We start from the raw sequence: 24,108 nt of genomic DNA, 5'->3' as shown, positions 1-24,108 counted from the left end.
CACTTATGACATAACCGAGAGAATACTTGCTGAGACGGGCATTTAGACAGGTATTCTGACATAATTTTGTGTTTATGTGTCCGTTCAAGGGCAAGGAAATGCAAAAGAGGAATCAATTCGGTGTTTGAGTGCTGTCTGAAACGCATATCTCTCTCTTTTGAGAAAGAATTGTTTGAATGTGTAAATTGGCAAGACAAAACACGTCCAAATTATAAACTTTCACTCTATGATGGTTAAATTTAGCAGTTAATCCTCGATTCACATGCGTGCCGAACCGTGGGGCCGTACGGATCACAGATCAACTGCGATCCGTTGCACCCCTAGTGTGTAGGAGTGACGATACAGTGGTTTCTTTGAAATTAGTACTTGTCTTTTAAAAGAGAATACTTACAAAAAGGTTCAAACTGTCCTCATCTCAGTGTCACGGCATACGTGCACATCACTGGAGTTCGATTCATGATGGCAATAATAAACTGCTGCAGGGATGACAGATATTTGTAGGCCAAAACCCATAAATGAGTTGCAGATAAACTCATCCACTCACTACTCGCTTTCACAGCCTTGTTGTGTTTATAACCGCAAATTATTCTAACCTAAACGTTCACGGAAAAATGTTTATAGATGAAGACTGAAAGAGTTGTTAAAACTTAATGATGGTGATGTTGAAGTCATGTGACCGTGGTCTTTCTTTTAGCGATTGTATTATTATATTAAAGTCCCCCTGTGTTGAAAATCAAGCTTTTAATGTAGTTTATGTCTCTATTTGGTGTTTTTAATATGCTTTAAGACAAACCATGTGTAAATTCATAAGTCGACAGCATTGCTGAGTATTTCCTCCTTAAAACTGCAGTGAACCAAAGACAGTCTCAAAAACACGCTTTGAAATCGCTGGTGTTTCTGACGTCACAAACTACCTTGTAACCAATCAGATCAACGTGTGATCGTCAACCAGTGGATCTCTGAGCTGAGTGAGTGAGTGGAGGCGGGGCTCATTTGCATATTCATAGAACCGCGTATACTAAATGAGGCAAGGGTGTCGAATATTGTATATTTTTGCTTCAAAGTCTTAAATGTTGTGTTCATTTCTGAAGATTATCATAATAAACAAAATGTGTAAGAATCAGAAACTTTTCTTGGCTACAGGGTTTATTTAAATCCAAAAAGCCAATGGGAAAATCCTACTGGGTTTTAGTCAAGGGAATTTACAGGTAGGCCTAGCAAGGCACTGTTATCTTCTGTGCAATTCATCACATGCTTCCATTAGTCTTCCTTTGTCCTCCTCCTGACCACTCGGCCCTAATGTGAGCCTGGACCGGAGAAATGATCCCGCATCAGCAGCCAGAGACGTCTCCTCCTCAGTCACTCCCTGCTCATTCAGCATTTCTCTCCATCTCCTCCCTCTCGGTAGCAGGCACATACAAATGCTGGTCAATTTTAAGGGGGCATGAATTGAGAAGTCATTTTTTTCCTGATCGTTTGACATGTAAGCTGCCATTGTACAGTGAAAACATGGTATAAGTTTCAGAACTCAAACTTCTTGTTAGTCCAAAAACAGCTTTTATTAAAAGCATTGCCGATTGACTCGTTTTGCTCTATTTTACTTTTTATTACGTGATAAAGAGGAATACATCAGCACAAGACAGAGTAATGGACTCTTTAGCCCCGCCCACTCACTTCTTATATGGACAGAGAGAATAACTACAACAGGATCACTGGGCTGATTTAACATTACCTTCCAAAGGGGCCTAATGGTAGAAAACTGGCTGTTTATTTTTAAATATGTGAATGTCTCACTAGAGCATTATTTTGTTTGGTTCATTTCACTGTGGATTCTTTGGGAAACCATTCACAATTTGACACAGGCTTTGTAAACATACTGACACATTATTTAAAGTCCCCCAGTAGTCAATAATTGTATCCCTTAAAACTCATCTTCGATCACCAAAATTACATATTTAAACGGTTTTTCCTTGGAAAAAAATTCTTCATGCCTTAAAATATCTTGAATGTAACTCGACACCCTTGCCTCATTTAGTATACGCGGTTCTATGAATATGCAAATGAGCCCCGCCTCCACTCACTCACTCAGCTCAGTGATCCACTCGTTGACGATCACACGTTGATCTGATTGGTTACAAGGTAGTTTGTGACGTCAGAAACACCAGTGATTTCAAAGCGTGTTTTTGAGTGTCTTTGGTTCACTGCAGTTTTAAGGAGAAAATACTCAGCAATGGTGTCGACTTATGAATTTACACATGGTTTGTATTAAAGCATACTAAAAACGTCTTGGTTACATATGGTAACCCTCGTTCCCTGAGGGAGGGAACGAAGACGTACGTCGTGGTGATCGACAAATAGGAATCTCGCTAGAGAGGCCAATCTACTTTGAGTGAAACTAAACGAGCCAATGCATATTGGCGTGCAATCATTTGCATCAGCTGTGCAGCCTCGCAGCACGGGTATTTAACAAGCAGCTGGTGCGATTGCACTTCAGTTTTTGCTGAGGAGCCGAGCCGGTGAGCTGGCTGCCCCGGCGGGTTGCAGCAGATGTGGCGACGGGACGTACGTCTCCGTTCCCTCCCTCAGGGAACGAGGGTTACCATATGTAATCGAGACGTTCCCTATCGCCCGGTCACTACGACGTACGTCGTGGTGATCGACGAATAGGAATCCCTACCAAAGCGCTACAGCTGCTGCACCCCATCCAGCGCCCTGTGTAAGCCTCCACAACGTCTTGCCTGGATGGATGATAGGAGAGGGTTTACACCGAGAGTATCTGTCACTGTTGTGCCGTGTTGTAACCCATACAGTGAGATTATTGGATAACACTGGGAAAGCGTGCCCGATCTGAGGGAGGGGAACGCTGCAGGAGCCACATTCTTAAGGAGAGTTATGTGGGAATACACATATGGACTAACCCGAGGGTTGTACTGCATATGAATAGTGGGTGACTTAGCCCAAGGGAAAGACACGAGCTTCAGTTTAGGAGCAGCCGTGGAGAATATACACACATGGGATCCCCCCAATCATATGGGACCCAGCCTAGACCCGGTTCTCAAGGATACAGCGGATAAAGGCCTGGCACCGGACGCTCCATGATGTCTGGGCCGAGGGTGTTGGAGGACTCAACAGGTTTGACTCTGGAGCAATAAGGATGCACAGTAGGGTGCAGCAAGCCGACAGAGCCGGTACTCGCAGTGCTTCTACCCGTTTAAGGTGAGAACACGGGAGGACACGGGCTCTACACGTAGGTTATAGTATTTAGCGAACGTGTTAGGTGTCGCCCAGCCCGCAGCTCTACAGATATCTGTTAGCGAGGAGCACGTGTCAGCACCCAGGAGGATGCAATGCCTCTCGTGGAGTGTGCATGCAACCTGAGCGGGCAGGGCACGCCTTGAGCTTGGTAAGCCAAGGCGATGGCATCCACTATCCAGTGGGCCATCCTCTGCTTGGAGAAAGCCTTTCCCTTCTGCTGGCCTCTGTAACAGACAAAGAGCTGGTCTGAGGTCCTGACGCTTTGAGTTCTGTCCACATACATACGCAGAACGCGACAGAGCAAAGCCAGGGCTGGGTCTGCCTCCTCCAGGGGCAGCGCTTGCAGGTTCACTACCTGATCTCCAAAGGGAGTGGTAGGAACCTTGGGCACATAGCCAGGCTGGGGTCTCAGTACAACATGGTTATAACTCGGCCCGAACTCTAGGCACGATTCGTCGACCGAAAATGCTTGCTCGCCCCCATAAGGAACCTGACGACCAGGTCGTGCTTTGCAACTGTTTTGCCATCTATGTGGTCATGATATGCTGAAATAGCGGCAGCATGTACTTTGAGGGTGAAGGGAGACAGCCTTCGCTCCAACCCTTGCTGCAAGAAGGAAAGCACTGACCCTATCGAACATCTTCGGGGGTCCTCTCTGCGAGAGGAACACCATTTGACGAACAGGTTCCACTTCATGGCATACACACTTCTCGTAGACGGCACTCGCGCAGAAGTGATGGTGTTAAGTACCTCTGGGGGTAAGTCACCTAGAACCTCCGCGTCCCATACAGGGACCAGACATGGAGTTTCCAGAGGTCTGGACGTGGGTGCCATAAGGTGCCCCGTCTCTGAGTCAGAAGGTTCTTCCTCAGAGGAATGGGCCAGGGAGGGACTGTCACAAGGAGCATAAGTTCTGGGAACCAGGTCCGGGTGGGCAAATAGGAGCCACCAGAAGGACCTACTCCTCGTCCTCCCTGACTTTGAACAGTGTCTGTGCAAGTAGGCTCACTGGGGGAAACGCATATTTGCGAAGGCCCCGGGGCCAGCTGTGTGCCAGTGCGTCCGTGCCGAGTGTTCCCTCGGTCAGGGAGTAAAACAGCTGGCAGTGGGAGGTCTCTGAGGAGGCAAACAGGTCTACCTGAGCCTCCCCGAACTCTCTCCAAATCAGCGGAACCACCTGGGCATGAAGTCGCCATTCTCCCGGAAGCACAGCTCGTGATAGCTCATCGGCCACACGGTTGAGCACACCGGGGACATACATGGCTCGAAGCGACCTCAGATGCTTCTGACTCCAGAGGAGGAGATGACGGGCGAGTTGCGACATGCGACGGGAGCGTAGACCACCTTGACGGTTGATGTACGCAACGGTCGCAGTGTTGTCCGTACGGACCAGCATGTCTCTGCCCTGTAGCGGCCTCTTTAAGCGGCTCAGAGCGAGACGTACTGCTAGCAACTCGAGGCAACTTGATGTGCCAATGCAGTTGGGGGCCCGTCCACACCCCTGACACTGCATGCCCGTTGTACGTGGCACCCCAGCCTGTGGCAGAGGCATCTGTGAATACCACAGCATGCCTGGAGACCTGTTCCCAGGGGACTCCTGCCCGAAGGAACGAGGGGTCTGACCACGGGCTGAAGGTCTGGCTGGACGCCGGTGTGATTGTCACCCGGTGAGGGCCGTGAAGCCAGTGCTGAAGCGGTTTCATATGGAGCAGTCCGAGCGGAGTTACCGCCGCTGCCGTATGCCCCAGGAGCCTCCGAAAGAATTTCAGTGGGACCGCCGTCCTGCTTTTGAACGTGTACAAGCAGTTCAGCACCGACTGAGCGCGTTGCTCTGTGAGGCGCGCTGTCTGTGCGACCGAATCCAACTCCATACCAAGAAAAAAGATCCTATGCACGGGGGTGAGTTTGCTCTTTTCCCAGTTGACCTGAAGGCCCAGCTGGCTGAGGTGCATGAGCACGAGGTCCCTGTGTTCGCATAACTGATCTCGAGAGTGTGCTAGTATGAGCCAGTCGTCGAGATAGTTGAGAATGTGAACGCCCTGTTCTCTCATGGGAACAAGGGCCCCCTCCGTGACTTTCGTGAAGACACAGGGTGACAGAGACAGCCCGAAGAGCAGGACCTTGTACTGATATGCTCGACCCTCGAACGCAAAGTGTAGAAACGGCCTGTGTCGAGGAAGAATCAAGACATGAAATTACGCGTCCTTCAGGTCGATCGCTGCAAACCAATCTTGGGGACGGATGCACTCGAAAATGCGTTTCTGCATGAACATTTTGAATGGTAGCTTGTGAAGGCTCCGATTCAAAACTCGCAGGTCCAAGATTGGTCGTAACCCACCACCTTTCTTGGGTACAATGAAGTTGCACTGTAGTGCCCTGACCCCATATCGGCTGGAGGGACTGGCTCTATCGCGTCCTTCGACAGTAGGACTGCGATCTCCACGTGCAAGACATGGGCATCGGCTGCTCTCACTGTAATGGAGTGGATGGCCCGAAACTTGGGGGGACGCCAGGCGAACTGAATCGCATAGCTGAGCCTGATGGTCCGAATGAGCCAGCGAGACGGACTGGGGAGCGCTAACCAGGCTCGCAGAGACCGTGCAAGCGGGACCAAAGGGACCGTAGGCGAACCTGGAGTGGGGCAGCGAGGTGGAACACAGGGGCTCGGCTCGGGAGGCTCTCTCTGGGAGGCGGCCCGTAGCGGAGTCTGAGTGTGCTGAGCAACACTTACCTGGTTCCACAGGTGCAGGAGGCGGCTTGGTTGCGTTCTCTAATCGCACACTGTTGCCTGCTGGCGATAGAGGAGGTGGATGAGAGTTGTGAGGATTCTCTCCTCCCACTGCTCTCCTGGCCCTCTTCAGACCCAGGGATAGAGGAACTGCTCTTTTTTTTTGTTTTTGTTTTTGAGAATTTAGGTACCACTGTGACTCCAGTGGTGGAACACTCAAAAGACACTCACCAGAGGCACAGCCACCCCACCATCGAGGGTAGCGAGAGAGGTGAAAACTTATGCAGAATTTGGCACTTTTGGCGTTCCATATTTTGACACCAATATAGCTCCATACTGCTAAGTTTTCAATGCACATGATCTGAATCTGATTTAGCCTAAGCACACACACTATTACAGTGGGAACTCAGCATCACCCTCATTTCCAGAACGAAACAGGCCCTCTCTCCGATGCAGCAATCGACATCTGCCCTCAGCTGGAGCCCTGAATGAAACGCTAGGTTCCTCCAATTTTGAAGGACCAGCAATCCCATCCAGAAGCTGCACAACTTGTGATGTGCTAGAGAGGGAGGAGCCCTAGGGGGTTGGTTCCCCGAAGGAGAAGCCCTCAGCTCTCAGATCACCCAAGCCATTCTACTGAAGTAGACCTCTCCTGGTGGCCACCAGGGAGGGCGCTACAACGGAGAATAGACAAGGAGACTGCACACCTAGAGCGCCGAGCGAGCGCTGGGTTGCCTTGACAACCCATGCTGCAGCCCGGCAGCTCGACGGCACGACACACTGAGGAGCGAGAGACCCGTCGGGTTTTGCCCGGCGGAAGCTCTCTCCGATCTCCACGGTCTCCCAGAGTGTCGAGCAGACCTGCAGCTGTGCTTTTACACACAAGCAGCGGCTGGCCAACAACAGAGGGGACTCAAGCTTTCCGGAGAAAGAAGAGTTGACCGGCGTGCCGACGTGGTCATGTTCCCTTGCGAAAACATGAACCACCCACGAACACAGTCTCACATGTTTCCCAGGCATGCGAGACAGTGATCGTGGCCATCAGTGAGGACAGGAAACGACCGCAACCAGAAACACACGGGTGGAATGTCATCTTTAGAAAGACGCAACTCACACCCATGTAAGCTCTTTCAGGGGAATACTCTCCTTGGTACTGAAGCACGCAGGGGAACGGTCGCAGAGGACACAGACAGGAAATATGCAACCTGTCGTGTGCTGTCTCTCTGCACGGCGGTCTTACCAGCCGTAAGAACGGCTATTCAGCGCTCTTGGCGCACCGTTACCAGCTGTGAAAACAGCTTTTTTTGTTTTGTTTTGCTCAGTAACACAAAAACAAAAGAGAGAAAAAGAAAGTTGACCCTGCTGCTGCGCTGTATCGCCGCACCAGACACGAGAGATCATCTTGAAGAGCTTGCTCGTTGTTTGATCACTCAGTAGCTTAAACAGCATCGAAACGCTCGGCTCCGAAGCAAAAAGCTGAAGTGCAATCGCACCAGCTGCTCGTTAAATACCCACGCTGCGAGTTTATGAAAATGTATGTACATTTCAGTGAGACCTTTACATTTTTGTGTTTAGTTGACAAATGTTTTATTAAGGATTCTCATAACAAATTCACAGCATCACAAATTTGGATTTGGATTATTTGCAAATGTCAAAATAAAGTAAAATATACAGGGTGCATGTTGCATTCATCTTTAAATGCACTTTATAAGTGACTAAAACTCAGCAGAACATGGAGATGAAGTTTGTGTGAAGCAGACTCAAGGGAGTCACTCTGATTCTGGTAGATTTGTTACACAAATATTGTGGGGAAATGCTAGTTTAGGAGTAATGTATGGTAAATTAGTGTCTATAGGAGAGATTGTTTGAAGACGATTGGATTGCTGATGATTGTTACCTTATCCATTAAAAAGTGGCAATGTTGTGCGTAATTGTGCGTGTCTGAAGTGTTCTTGTTAGTAAAATATTATCAAGGTCTAGCAGCCAAACCAGCACTGACCAGTGTAAATCAGCCTGGACCAGCTTGGAAATACATGCTAGTGTATAAGCTGGTCTTTTATGGCCCATGCAGACATTTTTGGACAACTACTTTAGTAGTACTGTAGTGCGTATAGTAGGGGTTAAATGACTTCAGATTTTTTAAAGTCGACATTTATGTGATGAAAGTTGAGTCGACGTCGACTAGTCGCTGATGATGTCATTGATGAACAAATAAGCCTGAAGCTCGAGTTGAGACTCGAACATGGGTTGCCTTGTGCACAGCTATAGCATATGACACAGCGCTCCTACATAACAGCTTATTTTTATCAGTTCTTTTGTCTTTGGCCCATTATATTTCTGCTCATTCTAAATCAGATATAGATAAAGTAGCACAGTAAAGATTACATTTATATTAGTAAGAGAGCGACTGCGTGTGAATTGCACCTGGCAGCATCTCTCAACTAATAGTGAAGCTAAGGGTTTTAGTTACTAAGAAATATATGCTAGAACTTTTCAGTGTTTTAAGCTATTTTATTGATAAATCACAGAACAGCGTTTACAATATTACAATAACATTCAAATTACTGTCATATTAATGTTACATTTTAAAAACTATTTATTTATTTATTTATTTATTTATTTTGGATAAAGCAAAATAAGTCAAGAAAAATGTCCAATTAAAAGACAAGCAAGGTATTTTGACAAACGGAAAAGTTTTGTGTAGGCTATGTCAAACTATATCAATATTTTAATGAATAGAATACCCTTAAATGTATAGTTGCCAGTACACATCAAGCTTTTATTGCACAGCTATTTATATGCACAGGTGCTTTTCATACAAGAGAAGCACGTTCAAACCTAGACACACAATCTAACTCAAATTTGAGGAATTCTCCATATTGACAAATGTTGATTAAGAATGTGAAAGATTAAGACTAATGTACAATGATCACAATGCAAGTCAAGCACATTGCGTATATGTGAGCTGTGTTTTAGTGGGATTTGACTGTTTGATTCATAGATACAGTAGTTTCTGTGCTGAGAGCAGCAACACCAGATCAGATGATTCAGACTGACCTCTGTTAACACAGGAGTAGCAAAATTTTACTGCTGAAACAAAGGTTTTTTTATGCACACATGTTGAATTTAAGAGGTCGAGAGACTAAAAATAGTTGTAAGGGATACAATGCTGCCCTCATTTTAATAAAAGCTTTTTATTCAGCTTAATTGGACCCAGATGGCTTGGGGTTCACAGGACTTTCCTCTGTTTGGCGAGTGAGAAATTCCACCCCGGGATAACAGTGTTGTGTTAATGAGTGAACGCGGACGCCAGGGGCACGGCACACACACACTGCAGGCATGCGTCACACACACATCTCACTGCGTTTAATGCACTGTTCCCTGAAATGATGCATTATTGTATGGCGCTAATAGCATTCTGAGAGCAGACCTTTCTCGCATATGGGGTTCATTAATGTGTGACCTCATGATTTTATATGCTGAAGAGAAGTCGAGCATTTTCAACAAAATATTTTAATATATATAAAAAAAAATAAAAAAAATCACTAGTAGCTTGTATTATTAGTAGTGCTGGGCAACAATTAAAGGATTAGTTCACCTCAAAATGAAAATTTCCTGATAATTGACTCACCCCAATGCCATCCAAGATGTTCATGTCTTTCTTTCTTCAGTGGAAAAGAAATTAAGTTTTTTGAGGAAAACATTTCAGGATTTTTCTCCACACAATGGACTTCAACGGTAACCAAATTGTTGAAGTCCAAATCAATGCAATTTCAAAGGGCTCTGAAGAGTTTCAAAGGGCTCTGCACCATCCCAGCTGAGGAATAGGGTCTTATCTAGCGAAACGATCGGTCATTTTCTAAATAAAATAAAAATGTATATACTTTTTAGCCACAGTTGTTCGTCTTGTGCTGGTCTGCGACGCGCCAGGCATTACGTCATCAAGTTGGAAAGGTCACGCTGGACGTAGCGGTCTCCTCCATCTGCCTAAGGTCTTCATCTGTGTACTCCGGTTCAAAAGGGTAGGGTAGGCCGAAAAACTCCATCTCATTTTCTCCTTCAACTTCAAAATCGTCCGACATCTTTGTTTTACCTTTTTATGTTAAAGGGCTTTTGTATTAGTCTTCGCATGTTCGCTTTGTAAACAATGGGGCGGTACTTCCGCCTACGTCCAGCGTGACCTTTCCAACGTGATTACGTAATGCCTGGCGCGTCGCAGACCAGCACAAGACGAACAATTGTGGTTAAAAAGTATATACATTTTTATTTTATTTAGAAAATGACCGATCGTTTTGCTAGATAAGACCCTATTCCTCAGCTGGGATCGTGCAGAGCCCTTTGAAACTCTTCAGAGCCCTTTGAAACTGCATTGATTTGGACTTGATGGAGTCCATTGTGTGGAGAAAAAAACTTAATTTCTTTTCTACTGAAGAAAGAAAGACATGAACATCTTGGATGGCATTGGGGTGAGTAAATTATCAGGAAATTTTCATTTTGAGGTGTACTAATCCTTTAATCGCATCCGAAATAAAAGTTTGTGTTTACATAATATATGTGTGTGTACTGTGTCTATAATTATTTTGTATATATAAATACACACACATATGCATGTATATATTTAAGAAATATTTGCACGTATATACTGTATAGATTTTTATATATAATTTAGATTATATATAAATATAAATATTTTATATATAAATAACACATTTTTCTTAAATATATACATGCATGTGTGTATTTATATATACAAAATAATTATACACAGTACACACACATATATTATGTAAACACAAACTTTTATTTTAATAGTTTAATATTAATCGTCGCACAGCACTAATTATTATTAGTAGTTCCTGAGAGATTAGAACCGTGTCTGGCTTGCATTGCCGTGTTGCTTCTCATATCATCATGTCTGAGAGTTAGTGCATGCATACGACTGACAGTAATGAAGAAGTTCCTCAGTGTTATTCTGGCAGTTCACTCTTATTGTTTATTGTGGAAAGCATGTTTGCTCTTCTAGAAGTGAAGCAGATGATGAGATGTGGAAGGTCTGTTTGGAAGCTGATGTTCGGTTGACGTGGAGGTTAGTGTTATAGATGTGGTGAGGTGGAGGTCTTTGAGCTTCTGTCATGGGTCACCAATTGTTTTTCCAACACACAAACTGTTATGAGAAATGAGAATTGCATGGGTGGATGGTTCTTTTCACATGACTCTGTGATCCCGAGTGTCTTCGGCTGGCTCTACTGTTCTCATGTAGCCTGTTGCACAAGAGCTGCTTATACTGATGTTTATTCCAGAATAATTCACTTCTGTATTTACATTCACATTTACTGTATATGTTTAGAAGATGCTATTGTTCAAGGCAACTTGCGAACGAGGAATGCAGCGACATAAGAGGTTCATACTATGGTAAATGGCTCCAGGATTGCTTTGAAAAGCACAAAAGTATGTTTGATTTTGAGTCTGATAGCGTATACTCTAAGTATTCTCAAAGTAATTTTCTTTGGTACATGTGGATCAAACCAGAATATTTTGTCTATGAAAAGCTATAGCTATCTACAGATAACGTATTATATTTGCTCACTAAATCAGTGAGTGTTTAGCTTTCATTTTATATGTGCCATGAAGAAATTTGGTTACGTTCTTTACATTACACATTATTTTATTCATACATAAGCTGATAAGTTTGGAAGCTTGTTTCCGCCACAGAAAAAAAAAAAACACTTTAGAAGATAATTGCGACTTTTTATTAGTTAGTTTACATCTCGCAATTTTGACTTTTTTCTCCCAATTGTGTGTTATAAAGTGAGAATTGCGAGATATAAGCTTGCAATTGCAAGAACAAAAGTCAGAACCGCAAGTTTATTTCTCGCAAATGCGACTTTATATCACGCAATTCTGAGATAAAAAGAAACTCGCAATTGTGAGATAAAAAGTCGCAATACATGTTTTATTTTTTATTCTGTGGCATAAACAAGCTTCCATAGATAAGTGATATTATAGTGAATGACACTATTGTCTTTTTAGAGGTGCTTTACAGCTGAAATTATGTTTGTTTCATAATTGAAGTACAACATTAATACTTTTATTTATTTATCTGCAAAAAAAAAAAAAAAGAAAAAAGAAAGTTTATTCCTCAATGTTTTTGTCTTGTTTTCCAGTACACACATATCTAAACATTCTTAAATCAAAATTAACTTGTTTTCCCATTGGCAGATTTTTGTTTATTTGTTTAGTTTTGTTTTGAGCACAATATACTTTCGTTTTGATCCTTTGATCAACAAAATGTAATATCTTAAGTAATTTTGATTCTCATGTTAATATATCTTGATTTAATATATCTTGATTTAAGAATATATATATATATATATACAATGTGAGATTTATTAGCCTATCATTCCATTATAGTCAGATCTGACAGCATTTGTTATGTTTTTTCCTTATTTCCTCGCTATTGACGACATTTTGCATTATTTATGACACAACAGCTTGAATCTGTTTTATGGCCTTTTAGTTAGCAGCTACATTAATAACGTTTCAATAAACCGATGTTTTCTCTGGTCAGGCCTGCTGGGACACTGAAATGCTTCTAGACTAGTTTCCTCCTCACATGTCGTGATGATTGCGCTGTTTCTCTTCAGGCTCAGAGCTGCGTGTGAAGCCGAGTCTGTGTGTGATGGAGATCCGGTCAGCGCTCAGAAGCAGTCGTCGGCCTCGGGAAGTTACCAGCTCCAGTTCGCCATCCAACAGCTGCAGAAGCAGAAGCTGCGATCCAGACAACTGCTCGACCAGAGCCGCTCACGCCACCAGGTGCACTCACACACACACAACCAGTGTTTCAGTTCACTCACACACAACCAGTGTTTCAGTTCACTCACACACAACCAGTGTTTCAGTTCAAGTCAAGTCACCTTCATTTATAGCACTTTTAACAATATAGATTGTTTCAAAGCAGCTTTACAGTGATAATAGGAAATTAAAGTAATAGAGATTGTTTTGGCTTTATAGGAGCTCTAGAATAAAGTTATTGTCCAGCTAAAGTTAGTTTTGATTGATTCACTTCTGTTGCAACAATCATTAGTTATTAACTTATGGGCCGCTAACACGACACTGTTCTAACAGAAACCCTTAAGTTCTCTCTGCGCAAACTTTAAAAACGCGAACCAGTGAGAACGCTGATGGCGTGCACATGCGTATTACGAGTTCAGTCTATAGGTATGTGCATTTGAATATATGTGCGCAGACGTGTAGTCCTTCTCTACAAATCAACCCTCAACAAACCACTTGTCTGGCCTTAAAATTTATAATACTGAATTTGTATCGCTTCTGCGTAGCCACGCAAACCGGAATTATCCCGACAACGCTTTATCTGTAGAGAGGTAAAGGGAAGGGAAGGAGGCCTGCACAGGGGAGAGACTAGTTGACATTTCAGGACTGCGTTGTCGTCGTGTCCAGGCGCAGGTCCTTCATCAGATCCGGATACGGCCTGGATCCGGCGGACTGCGGTAAACCTCTGTATAAACAGAGAGACTAATATTAACATATACACCATCCTTCTTATGATGTAACGAGTACATCAGGATTTATGGGAAGTGTTCCCGGTTCCGGCTGACCTAATCTATGCAGCCTAACATTGAATTATAGAAGTCTATAATGTGTTATGTGTATGCTAGGTCAAAGAGATGTGTCTTTAGTCTATCTTTGAACTGACAGAGTGTGTCTGCTTCCCGGACAATATTAGGAAGATTGTTCCAAAGTTTTGGTGCTAAATAGGAGAAGGATCTACCGCCAGCAGTCGATTTTGATATTCTAGGTATTATCAACTGGCTGGAATTTTGAGATCGCAATAGACGTGAAGGACTATAATGCGTTAAGAGCTTGCTCAAGTTCTGCGGAGCTAAACCATTTAGTGCTTTGTAAGTCATCAGCAATATTTTAATACGATGTAAAGTTATTATTATTATTATTATTATGTTTAATAGGGAGCCAATGCAGTGTTGACAGAACTGGGCTAATATGGTCATTCTTCCTGGTTCTGGTAAGAACTCGAGCTGCTGCGTTTTGGACCAGCTGTAGTTTGTTTATTAAGCGTGCGAAGGTTTTTGGTCCAATCATTAGAATTCATTCAGAGTTAATAGGAAATTACTAGTCATTCAAATTTTTATATCAGCTATGTATTCCATTAATTTTGTGAATTGGTAAGTTCCGTCCGGGCGCGAAGAGATATAGAGCTGAGTATCATCAGCATAACAGTGAAAACTAATCCCATGCTTCCTAATGATATCTCCCAAGGGTAGCATGTACAGAGTGAACAGCAGCGGTCCTAGTACTGAGCCTTGTGGTACACCATACTGAACTTGTGATCGATAAGACATCTCTTCTTTTACTGCTACAAACTGATAACGGTCAGATAAGTATGATTAAAACCATGCTAATGCAATTCCACTAATGCCAACATAATTTTTAAGGATAAAGGACCCGAAATAATCAGTGACTCTTATATCGTTTCAGTTTCTTCAGTGGAATTTAGTCCATATGAAATGCGATCCTCTCATGTTTCTCTTTCAGCTGTGCATTTCATACTTACATCAGATCCTGTGAACATCACGTCTTCTGACTTCGCATGACTGCATGCACATTTATAATAGTGTCGCAATTCAGCTACACTGATGTCACTGTTCTGTGTCTCTAATTAATGCAATTGGAGATTTGTTTTTCTTGGCACAAGTTGATTGTGTTCTGCAGGGGATTATGGGAAAATGATCCCCACCCCCACAGACCTTTCTTGACGGAGATCTCCTCTTCCCTGGCACTATGAAGCAATCAGTCCTCAGTCTCCAGAGGGGTTCATTAAGCCACGGGACCCTCGGAGGAGGCGTCCATCATAGGCCTTAAACTGAATGAAATGGGCAGACGAGTGAAGAGTGTGTGTTAGTGTGTATGTCATCTGTGTGTAAGTTTGTACGGTTTATGAGTCAGTCCTGTATCAGTGGATACTCCCCAGACCTCCCCATAAAGCACTGCTCTTCTTCTGAGACTCAACCAAGCCACATTCACTCCTACTGACACATTTAAACATGTTTTCATCGGAAATGTTGCCTAGAAATCTAGACGCACCCTAGCGGCAGCAAAATTTATTTTGCAGCCAGGGTAGTCTAGCAACTCTCCGTTGACTTTCGGAGCTGTAAAAACCTAAATTGGGTCAGGCCAATCACATCGTGTATAGAGTAGGCGGGGCGGGCTTAACATAATGACGACAGAGTTGCGACGGTTCCCTGCTACTTGAAAACAAAGAATGGCGGCTGCTGCTGGAGAACAGTCTTTCGAATCGGCTTTGGCCGTGACTCTGGAGGACTTGGAGTTAAGTTTTTCTTTGAGAAAAGAGCAAAGAACGGCACTTAAGTCATTCTTAAAAAAGGAAGATGTGTTCGTAGTTTTGATTTCAAAAGTTGAATCTATCAACTAACGTTAGCTCCGCTGTTGGGAAAACGCTCTGGTTGGTTGTAGTGCTGTCCTACTGCGTGCTGAGTGAATTTGAAAGACAGCCGTTTATCCCGCCCCTCGGATTGAGCCGTGTCTATGGTGAGTTGTTAGGAGTTGCTACATCAAGATGTAAGGTCTGGCTTGCCAGGCTATCGGAAATGTGCAATTCTTCCACATTGTCAAAAATCTGAATTTGAGAAAACGCAAACACTTGAGGCAACAAGCTTTAGGATTTTGACTCAAATAATGGAAATGTTGTTGCATCAACTTGAAATCTCTGATGACATGTTTACTGGCGCGAGGGCGGGGCAACCTGTCACTCACATTAGATCCACCAATAGCAAACCACAACCTTCATCCAATCAATTCCCTATGGACAAAATCGAGCCCCGTCCCACTCGATATACATCACAATAGAAAAAAAAGAGATTGCAAGTTCTGCTTCATGCCGAATTTAACAATTAAATTTGGTCTGTGCTTTTATCAAACACAAAATAAGTTCTATGAACTCAAAATTAATCATGTTTTTACTTGTAGAGTCATGTTCAATCAGCTTGCATTTTACATTAATATGAGCATTTATATTACATAATAGTGATGTAGAACATTGTTTTACTTGTGTATGACTTTGTTGCACAGACTTGCGGTTATATTGAATTACTTCTTTGCACCCAAGCAAGTTGTGTACATGTGCTGAAATCTGACAGAAGAGAACATTAATCACTCTAATGGTGATTTGAAACACAACTTTTACATCAAAATATAATCAAAGACACTACACAGAGCCAAAACATCTATTATTTCTTAATAACAAATATTTATCCCGTCATAACTCTCTAAGATTTGACCAAAAATCAAAGATCATCATCAGTGAACTAAGCATGATCAGCAGCCTGTTAGTTGGACCTTAAACACCAAACATGACATTGTTAGTCTTTGCTGTTAAATATTTTAAGTTGCTCAATCTAAAAATCCCCAAAAAAAATTCTTTAGTTGTTTGATGTACTTTATTGTAAGCTTTTTTCTACATTCAGTAGTTCAATCAACCTTTACAAATTTGATAGAATTTTTTTCTTTATACAGTTCAAAATTATTTAACCCCCATTGCAAATCAGGTTTACAGGCAAATTTTATTGGCAAATGTTTTTAAAATAGTTTCTCCAAATTAAATAAAAAAATGCTACTTTTAATGACTTCCGCAGTCTCAAAATGATTCAACCGCCTGAATAGTTTCCCTCACAACAAAACAAATCTACAAAAAGGTGTCTCAAGCACACCTGATGCAACTAATCAAGGGCTTCATTAGTTGCACCAAGTGTGCTTGAGCTAGAACACATGAAATATCTGAACTGGCTAGGTTTGATGAGTGTCATGTTTGACTGCATGTTAGAAATATGGCTAAAGAAGTCAAAAGAATGGTCCAAAAAGTTAAGAGAAGATATCATCGCCCTTCGCAAACAAGAAGCAGGATACAAAAAGATTGCAAAGGTACTAAATGTTCCCAGAGGCACCGTTGGAAGCATAGTTTGCATGTTCAAAGTTAAAGAAACCGTGGTTACACTAAATGGCCGGGCAGAAAAAGGAAGATATCAACGGCTGCAGCCAGATTTTTGAGAAGGCAAACCCTCGAACGACTGCGAAAGACCTGCAGCAAGACATGGTGGCAATAGGCACTGAGGTTTCAGCTGCACAGTAAGGCGCATACTAAACACATATGGTTTCCATGCCAGAACTCTAAGACATACACCACTTCTGATCCAAAAGCACAAAACAGTACTCAGAATCATATAAATAAGCCACCGAAGTTTTGGGATTCTGTTCTGTGGAGCGATGAAAAAACCTGCAACTTTCCGGCCCTATGGATCAGCGGTATGTCTGGAGGAAGAAGAATGAAGCATAGGCTGAAAACACTGAGAACACTGTCTTTTCTGAAGAAGTTCAGCATGGTGGCGCTCGGTGATGCTCTGCGGCTGCTTTGCGTCCTCTGGCACTGGAAACCTGCAGCATGTGGAAGGGAAGATGGATTAATGGAAGTGTCAGTAAATCGAAGGAGAAAACATCATTCCGTCAGTGAGAAAGCTGAAGCTTGGACCTTCCAACAGGACAATGATCCCAAGCATACCTCAAATTCCACCAAGGCTTGGTTTCAGAAGAAGTCCTGGAAGATTCTACAGATGCTTGCCATGAAGGGGTTGAATAATTATGAGACTGCAGAAGTCATTAAAAGTTGCATTTTCAGTTGAATTTGGGGAAACCACTTGTTGTATTGAGTTATTTCAATTACTTTTGTTTGATTTGTTCATTGCAAACAGCTGAACGTCTGTAAATTTTGCCAATAAACCTGATTTGCAATGGGGGTTGAATATTTTAAATTACAACTGTGTGTGTATATATGTATACATGTATATATATATACATATATATACTGTATATATACATATATATGCAATGCAAATATATATATATATATATTACCATTAATTTCTGCTTCTTGTTGAGTTGAGTTGATTTGTTTGATTTGCGGATGGAAGTCACAGAAGTTAGAGCAGAGATGGAAAGCAAGCAGGCAAAGTGCTGTGATTGTGTAGCGTGTTATTGGGCCGTTGTGTTCTGTGTTGGGTTCAGACTCTACAGTTTGGCCCATGGCCACCTGGCAGCATTAGAAAGGTGCCCTTTACTGGCCCGCAACTCAGATCCTCCAACCGGTGCGTCCCGCCCACTCATTCATCAAACGCCAGAGGACTGAGACGGAAAGAATGCTTTCTCGTCCCCTTTCGAATCAATGAACGGTAGCCATTAAATCGCATTTCAGCATGGAAAATATGTTTACCTAGTCCAAGTGCTCACTCGGATGAAAACTTGTCTAAACAGGAATGAAATGTGAAGAATTCCTGTGTTTTGGTATGTCCGATTATAAAGTATTTAGTGGCTGTTATGATAAGCCGTGTCATTTCTTTCTTCCATGTGAGTGAATGAACTGGCTTTTGGAGGCTGTTGTGCTTGACCTCGAATGGCTTGAGGGAAAAATGCTGCTTTTAATAAAGACTGAGATAAGGTCTTTCCTTCACAGGCTCAAACTCTGCTGGAAGATCTCATTAAAATCTGAAATAGACAGAGAGTTGTAGCATTTTTCAGATTCAAGCAAACGTTATAATGGTAAACAAAGAAGAAATATTTGAGATTCTGCTCTATATCTAGGAGAATAATTAAATACAAACTACCGGTCAAAAGTTTGGAATCATTAAGAGTCTTTAATGTTTTTGTTTTTGTCTCTTCTGCCCACCAAGACTGAATTTATTTGATCAAAATTACAGTAAATTATTATTACAATTTAAAAGAACTGTTTTATATTTTAATGTTTTAAAAATTACTTCAGTGTCACATGATCCTTCAGAAATCATTCTAAAATGCTGATTTGCTGCTCAAGAAACATTATCAATGTTGAAAACAGCTTAATATTTTTGTGGAAACACTCAAAAACCTTGATAACATTCAAAAGTTTGGGTTAGTACAATTAAAAACAAAAGATTATATTTTAATGCAGCAAGGGCACATAAATTGATTAAATTGTTCAAAAGTGAGAGTGAAAATATTTATAATGTTACAAAATATTTATATTTCAAATAAATGCTGCTCTTTTTCAAATACATTTCTGAAGGATCATGTGACACTGAAGACTGGAGTAATGATGCTGAAAATTCACTTTGATCACAAGAATAAATTACACTTTACAATATATTGAATTAGTTAAATGATAATAATATTTCACAATATTACTGTTTTTACTGTATTTTTTGATCAAATAAACGCAGCCTTGATGAGGCGAAGGGACTTTTATCAAAAACATTAAACAATCTTAATGATTCCAAACTTTTGACAGGAAGTGTCAATTTTGCAGTAAATTATATGTCTATATGTCTTGATGCCGTCACAGTGTTAAGGCCTGTTTAAACCAAGGATGATAACAATAGCAATAACTACATCGATAAAGTTTTAATAATCATTCCAATTCTATGAGAATAGTGGAGCCCACACCATAACTATAACAATAACAACACAGATAAACATCATTGCATTGGAATCACTTGCAGAACATTTTTCCCTGCTGTAGAACGATAAAAATACTGACAGCAAATCAGAATCCATGTGACTTTAAAGAGCTTGACTTTTAACCACTATTCCTTTAACTTTGAACCTGCTAACTATGCTTCCAACGGTGTCTCTAGGAACATTTAGTGCCTTTGCCCTTATATCTTTTTATATGCTGTTCCTTGTTTGTGAAGGGTGGTGATACTGTACCTTCTCTTAACTTTTTGGACTATGCTTTTGACTTAGCCATTGTAACGAAGTTCGTTATTGTGGGAAGAAGGAGGCGGGAACTGGCGAACATTCAACAGATTTTAATATAAAAAATAAAACAAATACAAAACGAAAGTAAAAGACTGCAGCCCCTCACGGACGACTGCTGTCACATCAAATAAAACTGGCCTCTCTCGATCTCCACTGTCGTCGCTCCACCTTTTATGCTTCCGCTCCTCCGTGAGAGATACAGGACCGGTGTGTCGCTCATCAGTAATCATGCCACCGGCCTTGTGCCGTTCTCTCACGGCCCTCGACCTCGTCCTGCTCGCCACAGCCATTTTTCTAACATGCAGTCAAATGTGACACTCAACAAACCTAACCAGTTCAGATATTTCATGTGTTCTAGCTCAAGCACACCTAGTGCAACTAATGAAGCCCTTGATTAGTTGTGCATTTAAAGAAGCAGATGACAGAACTACGTAATGCTTGTAATAAGCAGGATATTATCCTGCTTTGGTGTGAACTCTAATATAGTTGATCCATCTAGGTGTGAATGGTCCTTTATACTCTTCAGGGGAAACCGAACAACTATATGATTATAGTTTATGCTGCATATTAAACTGGGATATGAGAAAATATTTAAACCCCAACGTAATTCTAAACATCACTTTTAAATTAGCATCCACAAGCATTTTATTTTCAGTAGTGTGTCAGACTTCAGGAACCCACAATATGAATGAATGTTCACTAACTCTTCTCTTTATTTGTGCCTCAGGCCGCTCTGGCGTCACACACCCTCACACCTGCTGTTTCAGCGCGAGCGTACGCTCCCAGCATCCCCGTGAGCCAGCCGTTCACACACACCCTGAGTCTGGCGGGCAGCGCAGGCGTCCTCACGCTCACACCCAAACCTCCCAGCAGCGCACCGAGAGACGGACGCGTGCGCAAGACTGTCCACTCTCTCCACAAGTAAGACCTGAGGGGGTTTCCTTCCACACTGTTACACTTTCTGAACTTCAGTTGGGTCTGTGTCAGCAATCTACATCTGAATCTGCTTCAATAAAGGTCCTTAAAAACTCTATAAATGTCTTTAATTCAGTTTGATCACATTTAAGGTCATATAAAAGTCTTAAGGCCTGATATACTCACTGCAAAGTTATTTTGGTTCTTGCTTGGGGGTGAAAAGAAGCTTGAAATATGTGAGCAGCGGTCACCTATTTCTATAACAGTATAGCAAACATCCCGATGCCGTCCACGCTGCTGAGAGCGACGTCTAGATGAATGTGAAAATATGTGCTGCACTTTCCTCTCAATAACAAAATAAACTCCAGTAGTTTAATGACAGCGGTGAGAAAACAGCGGTTCAGAAAGCATCTGATCGTAGTGATGTGGATGTTTGCAGCAGCTCTGCGATTCAGCACTCCAGTCACGTCACGTTTATTTATACAATAGATTATATGCAATAGATTGTTGTGAAGCAGCAGCTTTGCAGTATTAAACATGAATAAACATTGTCTGTGTCGCTTCCAATTATAATTACGGGCCCCATCATACACCCAGCGCCAAGCGCGACGCAAGTGTTATTTGCTAGTTTCAGCCGATGCAGTTTTCATTTTCACGCTGTTGTTTAAATAGCAAATGCATTTGCGCCTATTTATGCACACATGGGCGGCTGGTCTGAAAACGAGGTGTGTTCGGGAGCATTGTTGGCATGTTGATATTTTGAGGAACTGAAATAGACTGAGCCATTGACCGACTGAAACCTGGTGTAAAATCAATGGCGCAGTATTTATTTATTTTTTATTTAAAGAGCGCGTTAGTAATGTGCGCCTTTAGGCGGGTCCACAGCCCAGCAGCAAACACACATGCCAAATATTAAAAATAAAAGAATTACAATGTAAAAGATTAATATTTTGTACATAAAGATATGAATCCGGCTTGTCCCGTAGATGGTCTGCTTGCTTTAACCTCGCGCACAAGTTGATCTTTTTGCGCTCTGGAGAAGCGTACAGCTTTTCAGTAAATAGCGAATCCGCCATGGCGCGAGCGCAACTGGCTTTTAGGGCTGGTCCGAATACCATTTTTTGAGCTTCGAAGCTTCGGTAGTAATGAACGTCGAATATTCGAAGCTTCGGAGAGAGGGGGCTGAACATATTCTTCTCTCTAATAAAGGCAGGAATCTCTGTGTGTCTGTCCATTTGCATTATTATTATTTCGAGAACCGTTCATCCAATCGACTTCACAAGGGAGTGTAGTGTCGCATTTGGTGCAATATAGATGGACACGCGAGACGCAACACATTCAGAATTTAAACTTTTAGTAAACTACAGAACAGCGCGAGCAGGAAGCAGCGCGCCTCACGCGGGCAGGGCTTATATTCTCCGAAAACGGACACTGCACTATTGATATAAAACGCACACACACAGGTCTGTTAAACTAAGCAATACTTTTAAGGTAGTCTAATATTTTTCTGACTAACAAGTTACTGACACAGTAAAGGGTAGATTTAAATAAAAATAAAAAAACTAAATTTAAATAAAGAAAAACTAAATTTAAATAAAGAAAAAACTAAATTTAAATAAAGAAAAAACGAAATTTAAAAGAAGAAAAACGAAATTTAAATAAAGAAAAATTAAATTTAAATAAAGAAAAACGAAATTAAGTTAAATTAAAAACGAGATTAATTTAGATTGATAATAACGGGTAAAAAGGCTAATACATTTTGTTTCTATTATTCTATTTTCCACAATGTGGAAACACAAAACACAAGCTCAGGCATGCACTTCGGTCCATACAAACTCCGCTGTTCTGCGCTCTAGCCAGAGAACACTCCCATTGCTGGAACACTATAGGCGTCGGTTCTATTTCTAGCATGCACGTTTTCCGCGTGGCTCGAGCCGCGCCTGAGACGCGTGTCTCACGCAGACAGTGTGCAAACTCCAACCTGTTAACATGGGAGCCAAAATAAAAACGGACACGCCACGCAGCCAGTGAGTCGCCGGCATTATTCAAGCGCGAATGAGAACCGTTTCGCGGGGGATCCCAGGTGTGCAAAAAAAAAACCCGAATATTCGAATGTCAAATTTTCAAATCGAATACCAACCCACCGAACGATTATTCAAATATTCGAATATTCGGGTCCAGCCCTACTGGCTTTTAAAGGGAATGGGAGATGACACTCTGGTTGGTTTATTTAATGTTATGCCCAAAACACACCCATTACTCATTAAGAGAATTGGGACAACCCTTTTAGACCATTTTTTCCGTCGTTAAACTAGCAAAAGTGGATTCGGACGCCCTAAGTGCACTTGTGCCCTGCTCTTTAGACCATGCGCTTAGATCGTTAAAATAAGGCCCTACAACTCCAGTTTCTACTCTAAAGCATCTCTCCACTTGAGTGTTCATGTTTTTACTCGCGTCTGACCTCGACGGACTGAACAGGAGAAATAAACCGGAGAAGATTTGCACCTCAAAGAAGGCAGAGCCTCAGAGCCACACCCACCTATTACATAATTGCCACAGATAAATGGGGGTTCGAAGATGTTCAACCAGCCGGTGCAAACTTTTCCAGAAAGTTGGATTGACAAGCTGTTTCAAACTCCCAAAACGAAACTCCAAATGAACTTCTGTTTGGCCTGATTTTGTTCGAAATGACGTCACACCAGTTCATTCTTCGATTTCACTCGAAGTATATCGGGGCCTTAAAGGGGACATATCATGCTAAATCCACTTTTTTAGCCCTTAAATGCATTTAGTTGTATATTTGGAGTGTTTAGAAGTACAGAAAAGTTGAAATTATTCTCTTCAGGTGCTTCGTTGATATCTTTATATTCTGTTTTGGCCTTATTTTTCAACCTGTTCCGATTTTTCTGTTATCTATGACGTTTTGTGAACTATTACGTCACAGTATTTGCAGCGGAACTGCCAAATAAGGACATTGACTTCCAGCCCAACACTTCGAGCAATCCGCCATTTTCATTTCTCGCTGCAATTTTGTAGTCCAAGCTAAAAGATGCAGAAGTTACGAGAGGGTAAGTTAAAATGTTCGGTTGTTGGATGTAGTAACCCACACGCTTCATTACACCGTCTAATGTAGATGAACTGCTGCGTTTGAGACAGGAGCATGTTTAACTGAAAGAACGAGCAGAGAGAGAGAGACCCGGTCGCGCGCGCACACTCTCTCTCTCTCTTCGGAGCCAGGCGAAAGTGTAAACAAGACTTCACCGTCTCCAAACTAGACGCTGTCTTGCTCTCTCTCCCTCGCACATATTAATAAAAATAAATCGACACGGTGGTAAAAGGTCGGAAGACCAAAGTTTCATGTGTAAATACAGTAA

General features: G+C 42.1%; 1 protein-coding gene across 1 annotated transcript in view; it reads left to right on the top strand.

Moving 5' to 3' along the window:
* ttll5 (tubulin tyrosine ligase-like family, member 5) overlaps window positions 1–24,108 on the top strand; it is a 147,885-nt gene that overhangs the window by 102,112 nt on the left and 21,665 nt on the right. Inside the window, exons 29-30 of the mRNA XM_079853170.1 lie at window positions 12,628–12,796; window positions 20,547–20,740. Coding sequence (XP_079709296.1) covers window positions 12,628–12,796; window positions 20,547–20,740 — 363 coding nt within the window. The remainder of the gene's footprint in view (window positions 1–12,627; window positions 12,797–20,546; window positions 20,741–24,108) is intronic.

Source organism: Squalius cephalus, assembly GCF_949319135.1.
Source record: "Squalius cephalus genome assembly, chromosome: 20".
NCBI classification, from domain to species: domain Eukaryota; kingdom Metazoa; phylum Chordata; class Actinopteri; order Cypriniformes; family Leuciscidae; genus Squalius; species Squalius cephalus.
The sequence above is the reverse complement of the archived record's forward strand: the minus strand, read 5'-3'. Positions and strand labels throughout refer to the sequence as shown.